The 12,712-nt window shown below is 41.2% G+C and overlaps 1 protein-coding gene across 1 annotated transcript in view; it reads right to left on the reverse strand.

The window, feature by feature from the left end:
* BRAF (B-Raf proto-oncogene, serine/threonine kinase) overlaps positions 1-12,712 on the reverse strand; it is a 74,270-nt gene that overhangs the window by 11,904 nt on the left and 49,654 nt on the right. The window contains exons 8-10 of the mRNA XM_018563932.1: positions 4,700-4,859; positions 2,432-2,471; positions 1,545-1,664 (exon numbers count right to left, since the gene is read on the reverse strand). Coding sequence (XP_018419434.1) covers positions 1,545-1,664; positions 2,432-2,471; positions 4,700-4,859 — 320 coding nt within the window. The remainder of the gene's footprint in view (positions 1-1,544; positions 1,665-2,431; positions 2,472-4,699; positions 4,860-12,712) is intronic.

The following is a 12,712-nucleotide window of genomic DNA, read 5'->3' on the forward strand; positions in this document are numbered from 1 at the left end:
TTGTGTCCTGTAGTTACATAAAAGGTAAGCAGGAGGAACCACTCGGCCCAGCATTGGACCAAGAGATCGACACTCCTAGAAGTGTCCATTTCAGGAAGGGGATTCCCCTTCAAATAAGCGGTGTGTGTGGTGCAAAGGAGAGGTAAGTATATACTTTATCCTTCTTAGGTAACACTTTTATTTCTAGGTTCAGTTTGGAGACAGTCACATTAATGAGTCTGGCCATCCAAAATTGATATTTACATTTCGTCAAGGTGTTTGCTGGTTTAAAGTGAACCTCTCAACACGCAATACGTTTTTAATAAGTTCCTGCCAGTCCAAAAAAATAAGAGGGAACAGTTAATTCCTGCTCTCCCTTCTGGGTTGTTGTTTTAAAGTATAGGACAACAAAACTAGCAGTCATGGTGGGAGCCCCTTAAAATGGCTACAATAAGATGGGCAAATCGCTGAACTCGGTTAGAGATCTCATCAACGGAGTTGCCAAGAGATGGAAAAGATTGTCAAAGTGGCGTAAGTTTCCAGCATCTACCAAAACAGGAAAATATCAGTTTTGGATGGATTAACCCTTTAAAAAGATATGAAGTGCTTTGTATACTTTTTATTTAGTAATTAAAGAAAAAAAATATATAAAATCACGCTACAAATACACGATCAAAAACTACTTCTATTAGACAACCCAAAAAAATCTTGCTAGCATGCACTGCAGAAACACACACATGGAGATAATATGAAAAGCTTAGTGATAGGAAAGGTGAAAAAATATTTTCTTAAAATTACACTTGGTAGGTGTAAACCTTCATGCACACACACTGCTGAAGGTGCCTCAATGGTCAGCACAAACTCCTACAAATGTGTAGTATAGGTTAACGGCTAGTATGCTATAACTACATAACATATCATGGTTAAAAAAATAGAAAAGTAAAAAACACGAAGCAGTGTCTGCGTTGCACACCGGTACAAGCGGTGCAAGCAGTGAAAGACAGTTTTATGAGGTTCTGAGTTCAGGGAGTTTAAAGCGAACTCATGTCCAGGCTAAGGACATTCAGGTATTTGCATATTCTTACCAAGCAGTAAATGACCTTTAAAACAAATCATTACTTACCTCTGCAGCTGCAGGAACTATAGAGCAATTCTTCCTTAGCAGGCATTAAGGGGATTAAAGTCGACTCCCTCAGAAGGTCAGATCACCCTGCACCCCCACTACCTGTAGTAGCTCGGCTATCCCTGCCCCACCCCTGCCCCTATAATCTAGCAGCTCAGCTCCTCCTGTTCCCCATCCCAGATGTATTCCAGACGCTAAACTAAACAAAGCAAGTGCTCTAGGCAGGGTTAACTGAGCTGCTGAGAGAATGACTTTGCAGTGCTTGTGCTGTGAGTTTTTAGGAATAATTGCTCCACAGTACCTACAGCTACAGGGGTCACTAAGACCTGGTTTTAAGGCTCCCGTACTGCTTGCCAAGAATATGTTAATACCCGATTGCCTATAGCCTGGCCAAAGGTTCACTTTAAGGTGCGGGGTTAGGTAAAATAAACAGCCCAACTACCTCTGTAAACCCGGTCAGATTCAAAATCAAAGACTATTTCACTGGGGAGTGTATGGAGGAGTGGGCTGGGGTTCCGATTGTGGTATTTCCGAAGGCAGCGGGTCGGCTGAACCTGAGGGGCTGCGGGAGAAACACAGGCGTAAAGAAAGCAAAGGGGAGGGAAAAAAAAGAAAAAAAGAATGGGGGATGAAGGAGGTAAAAAGAGTAGAAAAGGGGATTAAAATGTAGCAGTGGGGGAAGGGGAGAGGGAAAAAGTTTGAGCAGGAGGGCAGAATTAAGACATAATTAGCAAAATGATTTAAGTATACAGACATTAAATTCACATTGTTTTATTATATAGGAGGGAGAACGTATTAGGGCTAGACTGGGAGTTTAGGAGTAAATGTAGAAATGCATAAGAGTTCATAGAAAATGGATACTGAACATAGAAGCAGAGGTTACATATTTTAAAGGCCTAAATGGATGTAAAATGAACACATGAATGAAATCAGAAAGGAGTGTATGTGGGTTAGAAAAACATGAATCCCCCCTTGATATAGAAACCTGTTAGATAAGCAGCAATTAAAAAATATATATATTTAAAATGTTAAATATATTTTTGAATGTTAAAAAGATGCAGGGAAAAAGAAGTCCTACCCACTGCGGGGAAAACCCCGTTAGCTCTATTTCATTGGATTATTTTAAGTCAACTAAATAGATATTTTTCACTGGCTAAACGCCCACAAATTTCAGCATTCTTAAAAAAGAAAGCTAGTCTTAGCTTGTAAGCGATTGTCAAAGTAATTTCTGCTTGCTGAGGACTTTAAAAAAAAATGTTGTGTGGGGAGGTCAATGTCATGTGTGTTGTGTGCCAGATATGTCCACTTTAGAGATGCCATCTCACTTACCTCCTTCACTTCGCTGAAGGCCCTGGTCCCGAATTAAGTCCTACAAAAGAAGACTTTATTGTATTTCTCTTATTCTATGTCTAGTGTTCATTAGCTAGAGGGGTGAACAAACTATGTGACCAAAAGTATTTTGACCATCACACCCTATTTGAGCTTGTTGAACATCCCATTCTAAAACCATGGACATTAATCTAAAATTGACCCCCCTTCGGAGAACAGCCTCCACTCTCCTGGGAAGGCTTTCCATAAGATTTTGGAGTGTGTCTGGGGGAATTTGGGTCCATTTAACTAAATTGGCATTTGCAAGGTCAGGTAATGACGCTAAATGAGAAGACTTGGTTGGCAATCAGCGTTCCACCTCATCCCAAAGATGGGCTCTGCATAGGCCATCTGAATTACCCCACGCCAAAAACTTTGAGGGGAATTTATCAAAACTTGAGCAGACAAAATCTGGTGCAGTTGGCCATGGCAACCAATCAGCTTCTCTCTTCAGTTGTTCAGAGATTTGAAAATGAGAGAGAAGCCGATTGGTTGCCATGCACAGCTGCTCCAGATTTTGACAAATTCCCCTCTGTGTGTTTATGGAGCTGGCTTCATACAGAGGGCACAGTCATGCTGGAACAGAAAAGGGCCTTCCCTAAACCAATGGTTTGGAAACATTCACATGTCTAAAATATTTTTGCATACTGCAGAATTAAAGTGACACTAAACTCAGGTATAACATTTTAAAAATACATTCAAGTACCTTAGCTATTAACAAAAATGTACAGATGTTCCTCGCTTACCGATTTACCTGTTTTGCGACCACTCGCACTTACGGCGGACCGCCGATCGACCTCCGACCTTGCGCGTCAACGTCAGTGCGCCGTGTCGCCGGCGGAAGTGGTGTCCTCCGATCTTCACTGCGGGTCCCGGTAGGTATTTTCATTGCCGATGTACAGTACACTGTTCGGTACTGTACATCGGCAACGCTATACAGTACTGTACTAATGCAGTACAGTACTGTATAGAGTTCCTCACTTAACGACCAATCCGTTTAACGACCTGGTCGTAGGAACAGAACTCGGTCGTTAAGTGAGGAATACCTGTATCTTATTTGTGTATCACTCGGCTGTAAATTATCAAATCATCTCTGAATTGGTGCCGACACTGTCCTTCCTTCTGGAGGGTGGCTACTTTTGTTCCCCATTGTCCTAGCGTGTGTTGTAAAGTAGTCACCGCTCCAAGCTCACGCCTGTGATGGACTACAAGCTCAATGCAAATAAGTAAACCAAACGTGATATTGTAGTCCATCACAGGAGTAAACTTGGAGCGGTGACTACTTAACGACACACAAAGAAAGGCACCATGGGAAACAAAAGTCGCTACCTTCCAGAAGAAAGGACAGTGTCAGCACAAATTCAGAGATGATTTGAGGATCTACAACCAATTGATACACAAATAATATACATTTATGTTAATGGTTAAAGTACTTGAATGTATTTTTATGATTTTATTCCTGTGTTTAGTGTCACTTTAACTGCACCCTTCACTTGAAACCCATGAACTCGATCATTTAGAGGGATGTCCTCATACTTTTGGCCATATAGTGGCATTTTAGCATTCTAAACAATCTTTGAAGAACTGCCTTTTTTGATGCTTGTCTGAAAGTATAATAAAAAAGATTTAAAAGGGAAAAGGCATCAATTACTTACATGCAAATGTGAAAATTGAAATGAATGGGTAACAAAACTGTTTTGTCTGCGTCCCTTTCTGGGCACCATAATGCTAAACTCCAGGCAAATATAGGACACCATTTACTCTAGTTGAGCAATAATAAATAAGTAAATAATCTCATCTATTTTTGTAATTCAGCAAAAATATGTACCAGAAAGTGAACTTTAAAAAGTAGCTCCCCGTAATCACCTGCATGATAGGAATGGAAGGGGTGGGGCAGCACTCTATGCCTACCCGGGATTTTTTTAAATTTAGTTTTCTGTATAGTACTTTTAAACCAACTCCAAAAATATATGCTCACAAAAAGGACAAACTACAGTGAAGACCCCACCCCCCCCGTTCCGTTTAGGCTGGAGGTGGGAAGTCTTTGACCAAGCTGTACCCTTAAGCGACAATAGAGGTCTAGGACCTGGCGGTTCTCTATGAGAGGAGTGCATGGATTACATGAGCGGCAAGGAGATTTACAGTGCTTCTCTGAATCTTGCTGCTTGCTCAGAGTTCAGTTCAAAGGCTATAGGGGTTTTACGAGCAGGCAGCACTCTAATTACTTACGTCAATGTTTACTGGCTCAATGGTGTTTATATGAACATTTGGGGCAGACGACGAACGGTCTCGCTGGCCGAACTGGTTTCTATGGTCTTCGTCGCCAGGTCGAAAAGGCTGGGGAATGGGGATGGATTTGGACGGAGAACTACTTTGGAGGTTTGGAGACCTGGAACAGAAAAGAATACATGAAGGACAATTTCTGCTGTAAAACTCCTTCTTGACAGCTTAATGGTAAACAGATGAGGTGAGGAAATATTGAATGGCAGATCTAAAAGCCTCATCAATGTGCCAGTACCAAGCCTTACATGCAAGTTAGCTTCATTGTGAAGGTTTGTTAATAGGTACACAAGAGAAAACATGTTAGTACACTGCTTGCTTTGACCACACTGAAGAGGCTGCAAGTCAAAACACACCACTGGTTGAGTCAAGTTAAAAACATTTAAATCCCATGTTTAACCCCTTTAAAATGCTGAAGTTACAGAAAAATACCCATTGATCTGCCATAAATCCAGTGAGCTCCTAATGTGTGCACTCTGCCTCTGCTGAACTGAAACCCCAAGCAGTGTTATCAGCTCTACCCAGTTCACCTATGCTTGACTACCGAACTCACCCCCCACTGCTCATCTACAAAAAGGTAAGTGGGCGGTTTCTGTGGTCCAACATAGGAGAACTGGGCAGGGCAGACAATGCTGCTTGGGATTTTAGCACAGCAAAAGCAGCATTGTCAGCTCACTACAAGAAGTTAGGAACGCATTGGATTTCTGGCAGATCATCACGTAATTTTCAGTACCTGCAGCATTATTAAAAGACAAAACTAGAGCAAAGGTGCATGTATTGCAAAGGTGTACTGTATTTTTTTTTTTTGCCCAGACATACACTTCAAAAAACAAGTGCAATGCCTGTTTAAAAAGCCAAAGACAGAAGCTGCCATGCTCTTTCTCCCAAGCTGCATACTAGTTCGAGGACGGTGCTGTACATCTCTACGAAGATGAATAAGCACAGCTTCACTTGCAAAGAGCCCAGAAGTCGGATCATGGCAGCTTCCATTGGGGCTTCCCCCACAGAAACAGAACCCTACATTTGACCAAATTTAAAATTTACCTGTAACACAACTGAATAAAATAAGAAATGCAAATGTCAATATATTTCACACCAAGAGATGACAATAAAGGGGAATGCGGGCTTAAATCTGGTAGGATCCTCACAGGGGAGATCTTGGAGAGGTAATGAGACTGCAGTAAAGTATGAACCAGTGTCAGCGCTGAAGCATGAGATGCCGCTTTCAGGCAAAACTCTGTAATAAACTAAAGTGTCCACAAACTGCAAGCTGTCAGGATGATGAATTGGAACTTGCCAACAATAATTTAAAGTTAATATGACTGGCTACGAAATTGCTGCACTTCATTATATCTGCCCCAGGAAACGAGTGCTTTCTGCTGCCTAAGAAGCAAAATAATTGAAGCAAGAAAAAAAAAATTGCACATGGGGAGATTGAATGGGGTGAGGAGAGGAGAGGAGAGGTTTTATATATTTTTTGGCAAACATACAGGAGTTACATGGCAACTATGGACAATAACTGCTATGAGAAACAGTCCTTCAGGCATACACCGCAGTCATGCAAGCTGCTTTATGGAGAACATCCACCTCCTTGATAATTGGAAAAGGTTTTAACCATCACTATAGGATCTGCCTATCAAATAGGTTGGCTAGGCTGCAGCTCATTACGGTCAATGTATGATGTTATATGGTCAAAGCTTTGTAGACTCCTGACCATCACAACCACACAAGGCCAAAAGTATGTGGGCACACCGTTACATTTTTGAGTTTGGGTGTATCCAGGGATGAGTACTTTAATGATACAGCATCGAAAATAGGTATTTTGTATTCATGATAAAATCCTTTTCTTGGCGTCCATTGAGGTATATAGGATATTATTATTATTACATAGTATTTATATAGCGCCAACAGTTTGCGCAGCGCTTTACAATATAAGGAAGACATTACAATCACAATACAATTCAAGACAAGATGGTGAGGAGGGCCCTGCCCCTGGGAGCTTACAAGCTAAAAGAGGAGGGGTAAGTGATACCTGAGGAGGTAGCTGTGTGGGGATGAATTGTTTGAGAACATGATGGTTGAGTGGTTAGGTTGAGGTGGGATAGGCTTCCCTGAAGAGAGGAGTCTTTAGGGAACGTCTAAAGGCAGTTAAGGTGGGAGATAGATGGACAGGTTGGGGTAAAGAGTTCCAGAGGATGGGAGAGACTCTAGAGAAGTCCTGGAGGCGAGTATGGGATGAGTTGACAAGGGAGCTGGAAAGCAGGAGGTCTTGGGAAGAGCGGAGTGGACGGTTAGGGTGATATTTTGAGACAAGGTATTACCAGCATAGTAGCAAAACAGTAAAAGTGAGAATAATTAAACACAAAAAGGTATGGGAAATGTCTCTCTCAATGGACACCAAGAAAAGGATTTTACAGAGAGTACAAAAATACCATTTAGCTTTCTTATCTATTGAGAGTCACAGGAAGCCTTTAACCTTTGGGCACCCCACAAGCAGTCCAACTGAGGGGTGGGCAACAGAGCAAATGCATGCTAACAGGTCCAAGAGAATAGAGAACTGGGGACTGCCTGAAGCTTAAAAAAAAAAAAAAAAAGGACACCTAAAAAAGGACTGTACTCTTCGAGCTGGCATCATCTGAGGCTGCAACCACCACCTAGTAAAACTGGTTGGCAGCCTTGCAAATCTGAGAAACATTTGCCGGATGCCAAAAAGCATTCACAGATCAAGTAGAGTGCGCCTTTACAGGAAAAGGTGGAAGCAGATCCTTGAGACCATAAGCCAGGATCAGAGATAGAAAGGTGATGTTTAATAACAATAAAATCATTTGGTTTGCGCAGCAATTGATTACAAATATTTATTTACATATCTTTCTGATTTATATTCACATTTAAGTGTGCCTTGCAGAATGTAAACTCACATTCCTACAACAAAAACATAATTAAAAGGTTCGCTACAAGCTATTTTTATTATGGCAGAATACAAAAAAATATTGCATTTAATGTCCATTTTTTAGGCTTTACATCTATTGGCATTTGACTTGAGCACATATAATGTGGAATAAAGACTGATAAAGCAAAAGCTCAAGGACAGACTTTGCATGTGATCTGCCAATTTCACTGTTTACTGCTCAGCACAGTATTGACGCCTAAACACTTCTTGTGTTCAGTCAAAACACGACGGAAATATTTTGCTCCAGAACGTGGCTAGACAGAGTTTTGTACAATTTACATGCCAGACAGAAAAACAAGCATCCTAGAAGTATGGCACAAATTTAAAATAGAAAAGCAAAGTTTGTGGAAACCTGATCACCACATCTATATGAACTGTAGGTATGGATTGTGAAGACCTGGCTCACAGTCAACGTTCCAATTCACCTCAAAGGTGTTTAGCAGGGTTGAGCGCAGGGCTCTGTGCAGATCACTTTGTTCTTCCACATCAAACTCAAACCTTGACTTTGTGCATAGGAACACAGTCATGCTGGAACAGAAAAGAAGCCTTCTCCAAACTGAACTCAATCATTTGGAGGGGTGTCCACGTACTAGTAGCCATATAGGTAGCTGTTATGGCCAGGAGTTAAAAAAAAAGTGTTGGTCGTATGGTGTAATTTAAAATGGCAAAGACATGCACTTTATTTTTATAGCCAATATTTTTATTGGCTACCACCTTGCTTTAGGTATTAGTCCAGTCCGACCTTTTTAAGGAATTAAAAGCAGAAAACCACATTCACAGTCAATAAGAAAAAAAAAATCATATTCTTGAATGCTTTAACTTATAGCTACCAATTAGAACTCAGCAGATGGGCAGAGTAGTATTAAATTTTTGTACTCATCATAATATCTTTTTCTAGAAGTCCACAAAGAGACACAGGAAGTCTTGTACCTTCAGGTTAGGCCTTAGTCACAAGGGCACACACACCCATGCATAGACCTGCTGCTGGGAGGAACAGGTGCAGCCTGTAATTGCGTGCAGCTTATTGTACATACCTATGACGGAATGTCACTACACGCCAACCCAAACTTGCATATCTGTACAGCTCCGGGTGCACACAAGACAGTCTGTGTCCAAGTGCATGCACCTGGACCTGTTACAGATGTGCAGATTTGGGTCAGTGTGTAGCCATGTGCAGCAGTGTTCTGTTATAGGGATGTACAGACATCTGCCCCTCCCGGATGCAGGTCTCTGAACAGGCGTGCACACTGTACGCATGTGCACGCCACTGTGAATGAGGCTTAATACTGCCGTCTATGGGAGGACTGGGCACTGGCAAACAAAGAAACTGTAAGATAGCCTGGGATAACCCCTCCGGCTACCAGCACACCTCATTTTGTAGAAAGCAATACCAAACGCATTATCATAAAGAGGGGTGGCACTTGTGTCCCTAAATGGACGCCAAGATAAGGATTTTACTTTAGAGAACAAAAATTACAAAAAATGTTTTCTAGTCCATTGAGGAACACCGCTAGTCCTCACCTTTGAGGCATCCAACTGATAGGCAGGCAACAGCAAACAACCGCTAACAGGCCCATTGCGGCAGGGTTTAGGTACTCATGTGAGATCTTCCCCCTGATAACTGGCGGGGGAGTATTCAAAAAGCAGCATTATAAAAAGGTGGAGGAACCAGATCCACTGAGCAAAGAAGACGCAGGGAAATCTGTACACAGCAGGGCCTCAGGTGTAGCATTCTCTCCAGGAAGAAGACCAGTGAGCAGCAAAGTAGTCACATCACCAAATCTCACTTCAAATCTAATACAAGTAGCAGTCACAGGTAGCAGTGCAGTGGAGGATCTTACACTGCAAATATACAGCTACATTATTAGGCTCAAGGCACTTTGTTTTGAATGCCTCTTAAAAAGTAAACAACAAAAACTTACTATTTCCTGCTTAGGCAGAATTAAGATTACTAGATGTTTCTTAAAAGAAAGCAAATAAACAATAAACAACTACAACGACCACATAACACAAACCCATCCAATTATTGGACACTAAACTATGTATTGTATTGCCTTTTTTTAAAGATACTGCCATGGATGGCAAAGTTCTAGCAAGTTACTGCGACACGCAACCTTTGCCAGCAAAGAATATTTATATATCCTAATATTAACAACTACTTACAAAGTCTTCCACATCTCTGCCCCCGGCTAGATCTCAAACCTTGTCTCAAAGTATCACCCTAACCGTCCTCTCCGCTCTTCCAAAGACCTCCTACTTTCCAGCTCCTTTGTCAACTCCTCCCATGCTCGCCTCCAGGACTTCTCTACAGAGTCTGTCCCATCCTCTGGAATTCTTTACTCCAACCTGTCTGACTATCTCCCACTCTGACTGCCTTTAGGCGATCCTTAAGACTCATCTCTTCAGGGAAGCCTATCCCACCTCAACCTAACCACTGAACCATTACGCGCTCAAACAATTCATCCCCACACAGCTACCTCCTCAAGTATCACTTGCCCCTCCCTCTTAGATTGTAAGTCCTCATGGGCAGGGCCCTCCTTACCATCTTGTTTTGAATTGTGTTGTGATTGTAATGTCTTCCTTATATTGTAAAGCGATGCGCTAACTGTTGGCGCTATATAAATCATGTATAATAATAATATTATTATTATTATTATTATTATTAATAAGTAATAAAAACCAAAACCTTCCAGACTGAGTCCAAAATGATACAACACTGACCCAGAGGGTATAGAAAAGGACCAGACACCTAAACTCTCCTTCATTCATTGCAGATGGGTTTGTGTTTTTACAAATCGAAATCATGACTGGTTCCACGATTAAACATAAGTGGTCCGATATAGGAATATCTAGCTGGCATCAAGCATTAAAACCAGGGTTGCAACGTATTATTTTCATAAAATCGATTAGTTATTTTTTCAATTAATCGGATAAAAACAAATTGTAAATAAATACAATCCTTAAATTTAAAATAAAATACACAAATGCAGTGTTACAAACATGGTTTACTGCAGAATAAAACCGCATGCACAATTTTTTGCAATCACACTGCATTGGAAAGCACAGCATTGTGCAGGGGGGGGCGATCACACTGTAGGTGGGAGGTGCGTTTGGGGCGCCATTAAAATGAATGGCACTGTAATGCACATCCCACCTTTAATAATTTTTATTTTTAAATAATTGTAGTGTAAGCACATGGCACTTGAATAGCTTCAGCCAATGACAGCTGCCAGTGGCAAGATTCCGCAGATGGCAGCTGAATATAAATACAGCAGGTAGTGGGCTGCTGCAATTGCCAGCCTGCTATTGGCCATCTCAAATTGTGTTATGACATTTACGCAGAGACAAGTCAGTGTAGGCACAGACTGCAATGCTGCATCCAAAAGGCTTCGGTGACGGCCTTTGAAGTTAGAAGAGTATATAAAAGTTTTTTTTGTTTTTTTGTGCTGACTAGTTAATAGGTGAGAGGGGGGTAAGAGGGAGGGTAGGAGTCAAACAAAACCCAAGTTTGAAGAAAGAAAAAAAAAAGGGAATGGCATTTGAAAACCTAAATAAAATACAGGTGTGGAAAATGCTGTCTAGATTTTAGGGAAGAGCAAGGATAATAATATGAAGCAGAAAAAACAAAAAAGGGGAATTGAAATGTATTCACTACTAGATTACAGAAAATCCAACATTTAAAAAGCTCTATTAACAGATCAGAACTGAATGCTGGGGATAATCCAGAATTACACAACAACTGCCAACCCTCCAACAGATTAAACATAACAATATTTCCAGCTTGCTGTTTTTCGAGCCCTGTCTGGAAATAGAACGATTGTTTAAACGGCGGGGGCTCTTGCAGCTGCAGACAGGATTGCACAAGCAATTCGTGGTGGTCCCATTCATGGGTGGACAAATTAAAGGGGAAATTCTATCATAATCTTGGCTGTTGATAAGTTTATATAAAAACAAACACAAACAAAAAACACTAAGTTGATGGTTAAGCCAGAAGTTGGCTAAGCAAATAAAGTTTAAGAACTCATTCAGATCATGAATTTAATAAAATGCATTTTGACTGTTTGTGTGCGTTCAGGGTCACATTACCGTGTTGGGGAGTGAATCTGTAATGAGCAAAGATACTGCCTTGTGTACAATTACAAATTATTCATAAAAACACTTTAAAAGTGTATGTGAAGCTGAAAAACTTTTGGATAGTTTTGGATCGAGTGGGTGAGGATTACAACTTCTGTTGGGTTTTTACTGCTATCCGGGGCTCTGTTAGTGAAATTTCCCCTCACTTCCTGTCCTACTGACAATGCTTTTGCCTCACAGGAAGTAAAGGGCAACATCTGACAGGGGTTTTATCCTTACCCTACTTTTTTAAAAGAAAAGCACTTTTTTTGTGTCTGTAATGCGGTGGGAGAGTTCCGGTCCCTTCCTGTCTTCTAAAACTTTGTCACCAGGACAGACATGAGAACAGAGCCCACAATAAACTAAAAATCTGCTAAACCTTTAGCAAAATCCCTATCCTAAAGTAAGAGAAAATCCATTAAAAGTGACTATCTGAAAAAAAATAAATTATAAATAAAATGAAAATCCTCCATATTACTTACCTGTCTGCCGAATTTGTGCCCCTGATCTTTAATTTCTTACAAAGGTACGCCAGCTGATGAATCTTTGAGTGTCTGATGCCTGCGACCCCCCCCTTCCCCCCGTGTGCTGTGGTTTCACCTGCTGCCCACAATGTCACTACTGTGTCCTGTGATGTAGTGGCTGGTGGGCAATGTAGTACCCAGTGGGTGAAATCACAGTGTGCATGGGGGACGAAGGTATCGGACACACCTGAAAGTCAGATGCTGAAGATTCTTTGGCTGGTTTGGAGGCATGGGCAGTTGTACAGGTAACTATTACAATAAACTAATCATTTTCAAATTATATGTTTATAAAACCTTCTCACAGGCTGTACGCATATATGTGAGAGCACAAGGGGAGGGGTCTTAATCTGTGCCACAAGCAAACTCATTTGCACT

This window comes from Nanorana parkeri, unplaced genomic scaffold (genome assembly GCF_000935625.1).
Source record: "Nanorana parkeri isolate BGI_ZX_2015 unplaced genomic scaffold, ASM93562v1 scaffold712, whole genome shotgun sequence".
Taxonomy (NCBI): Eukaryota; Metazoa; Chordata; class Amphibia; order Anura; family Dicroglossidae; genus Nanorana; species Nanorana parkeri.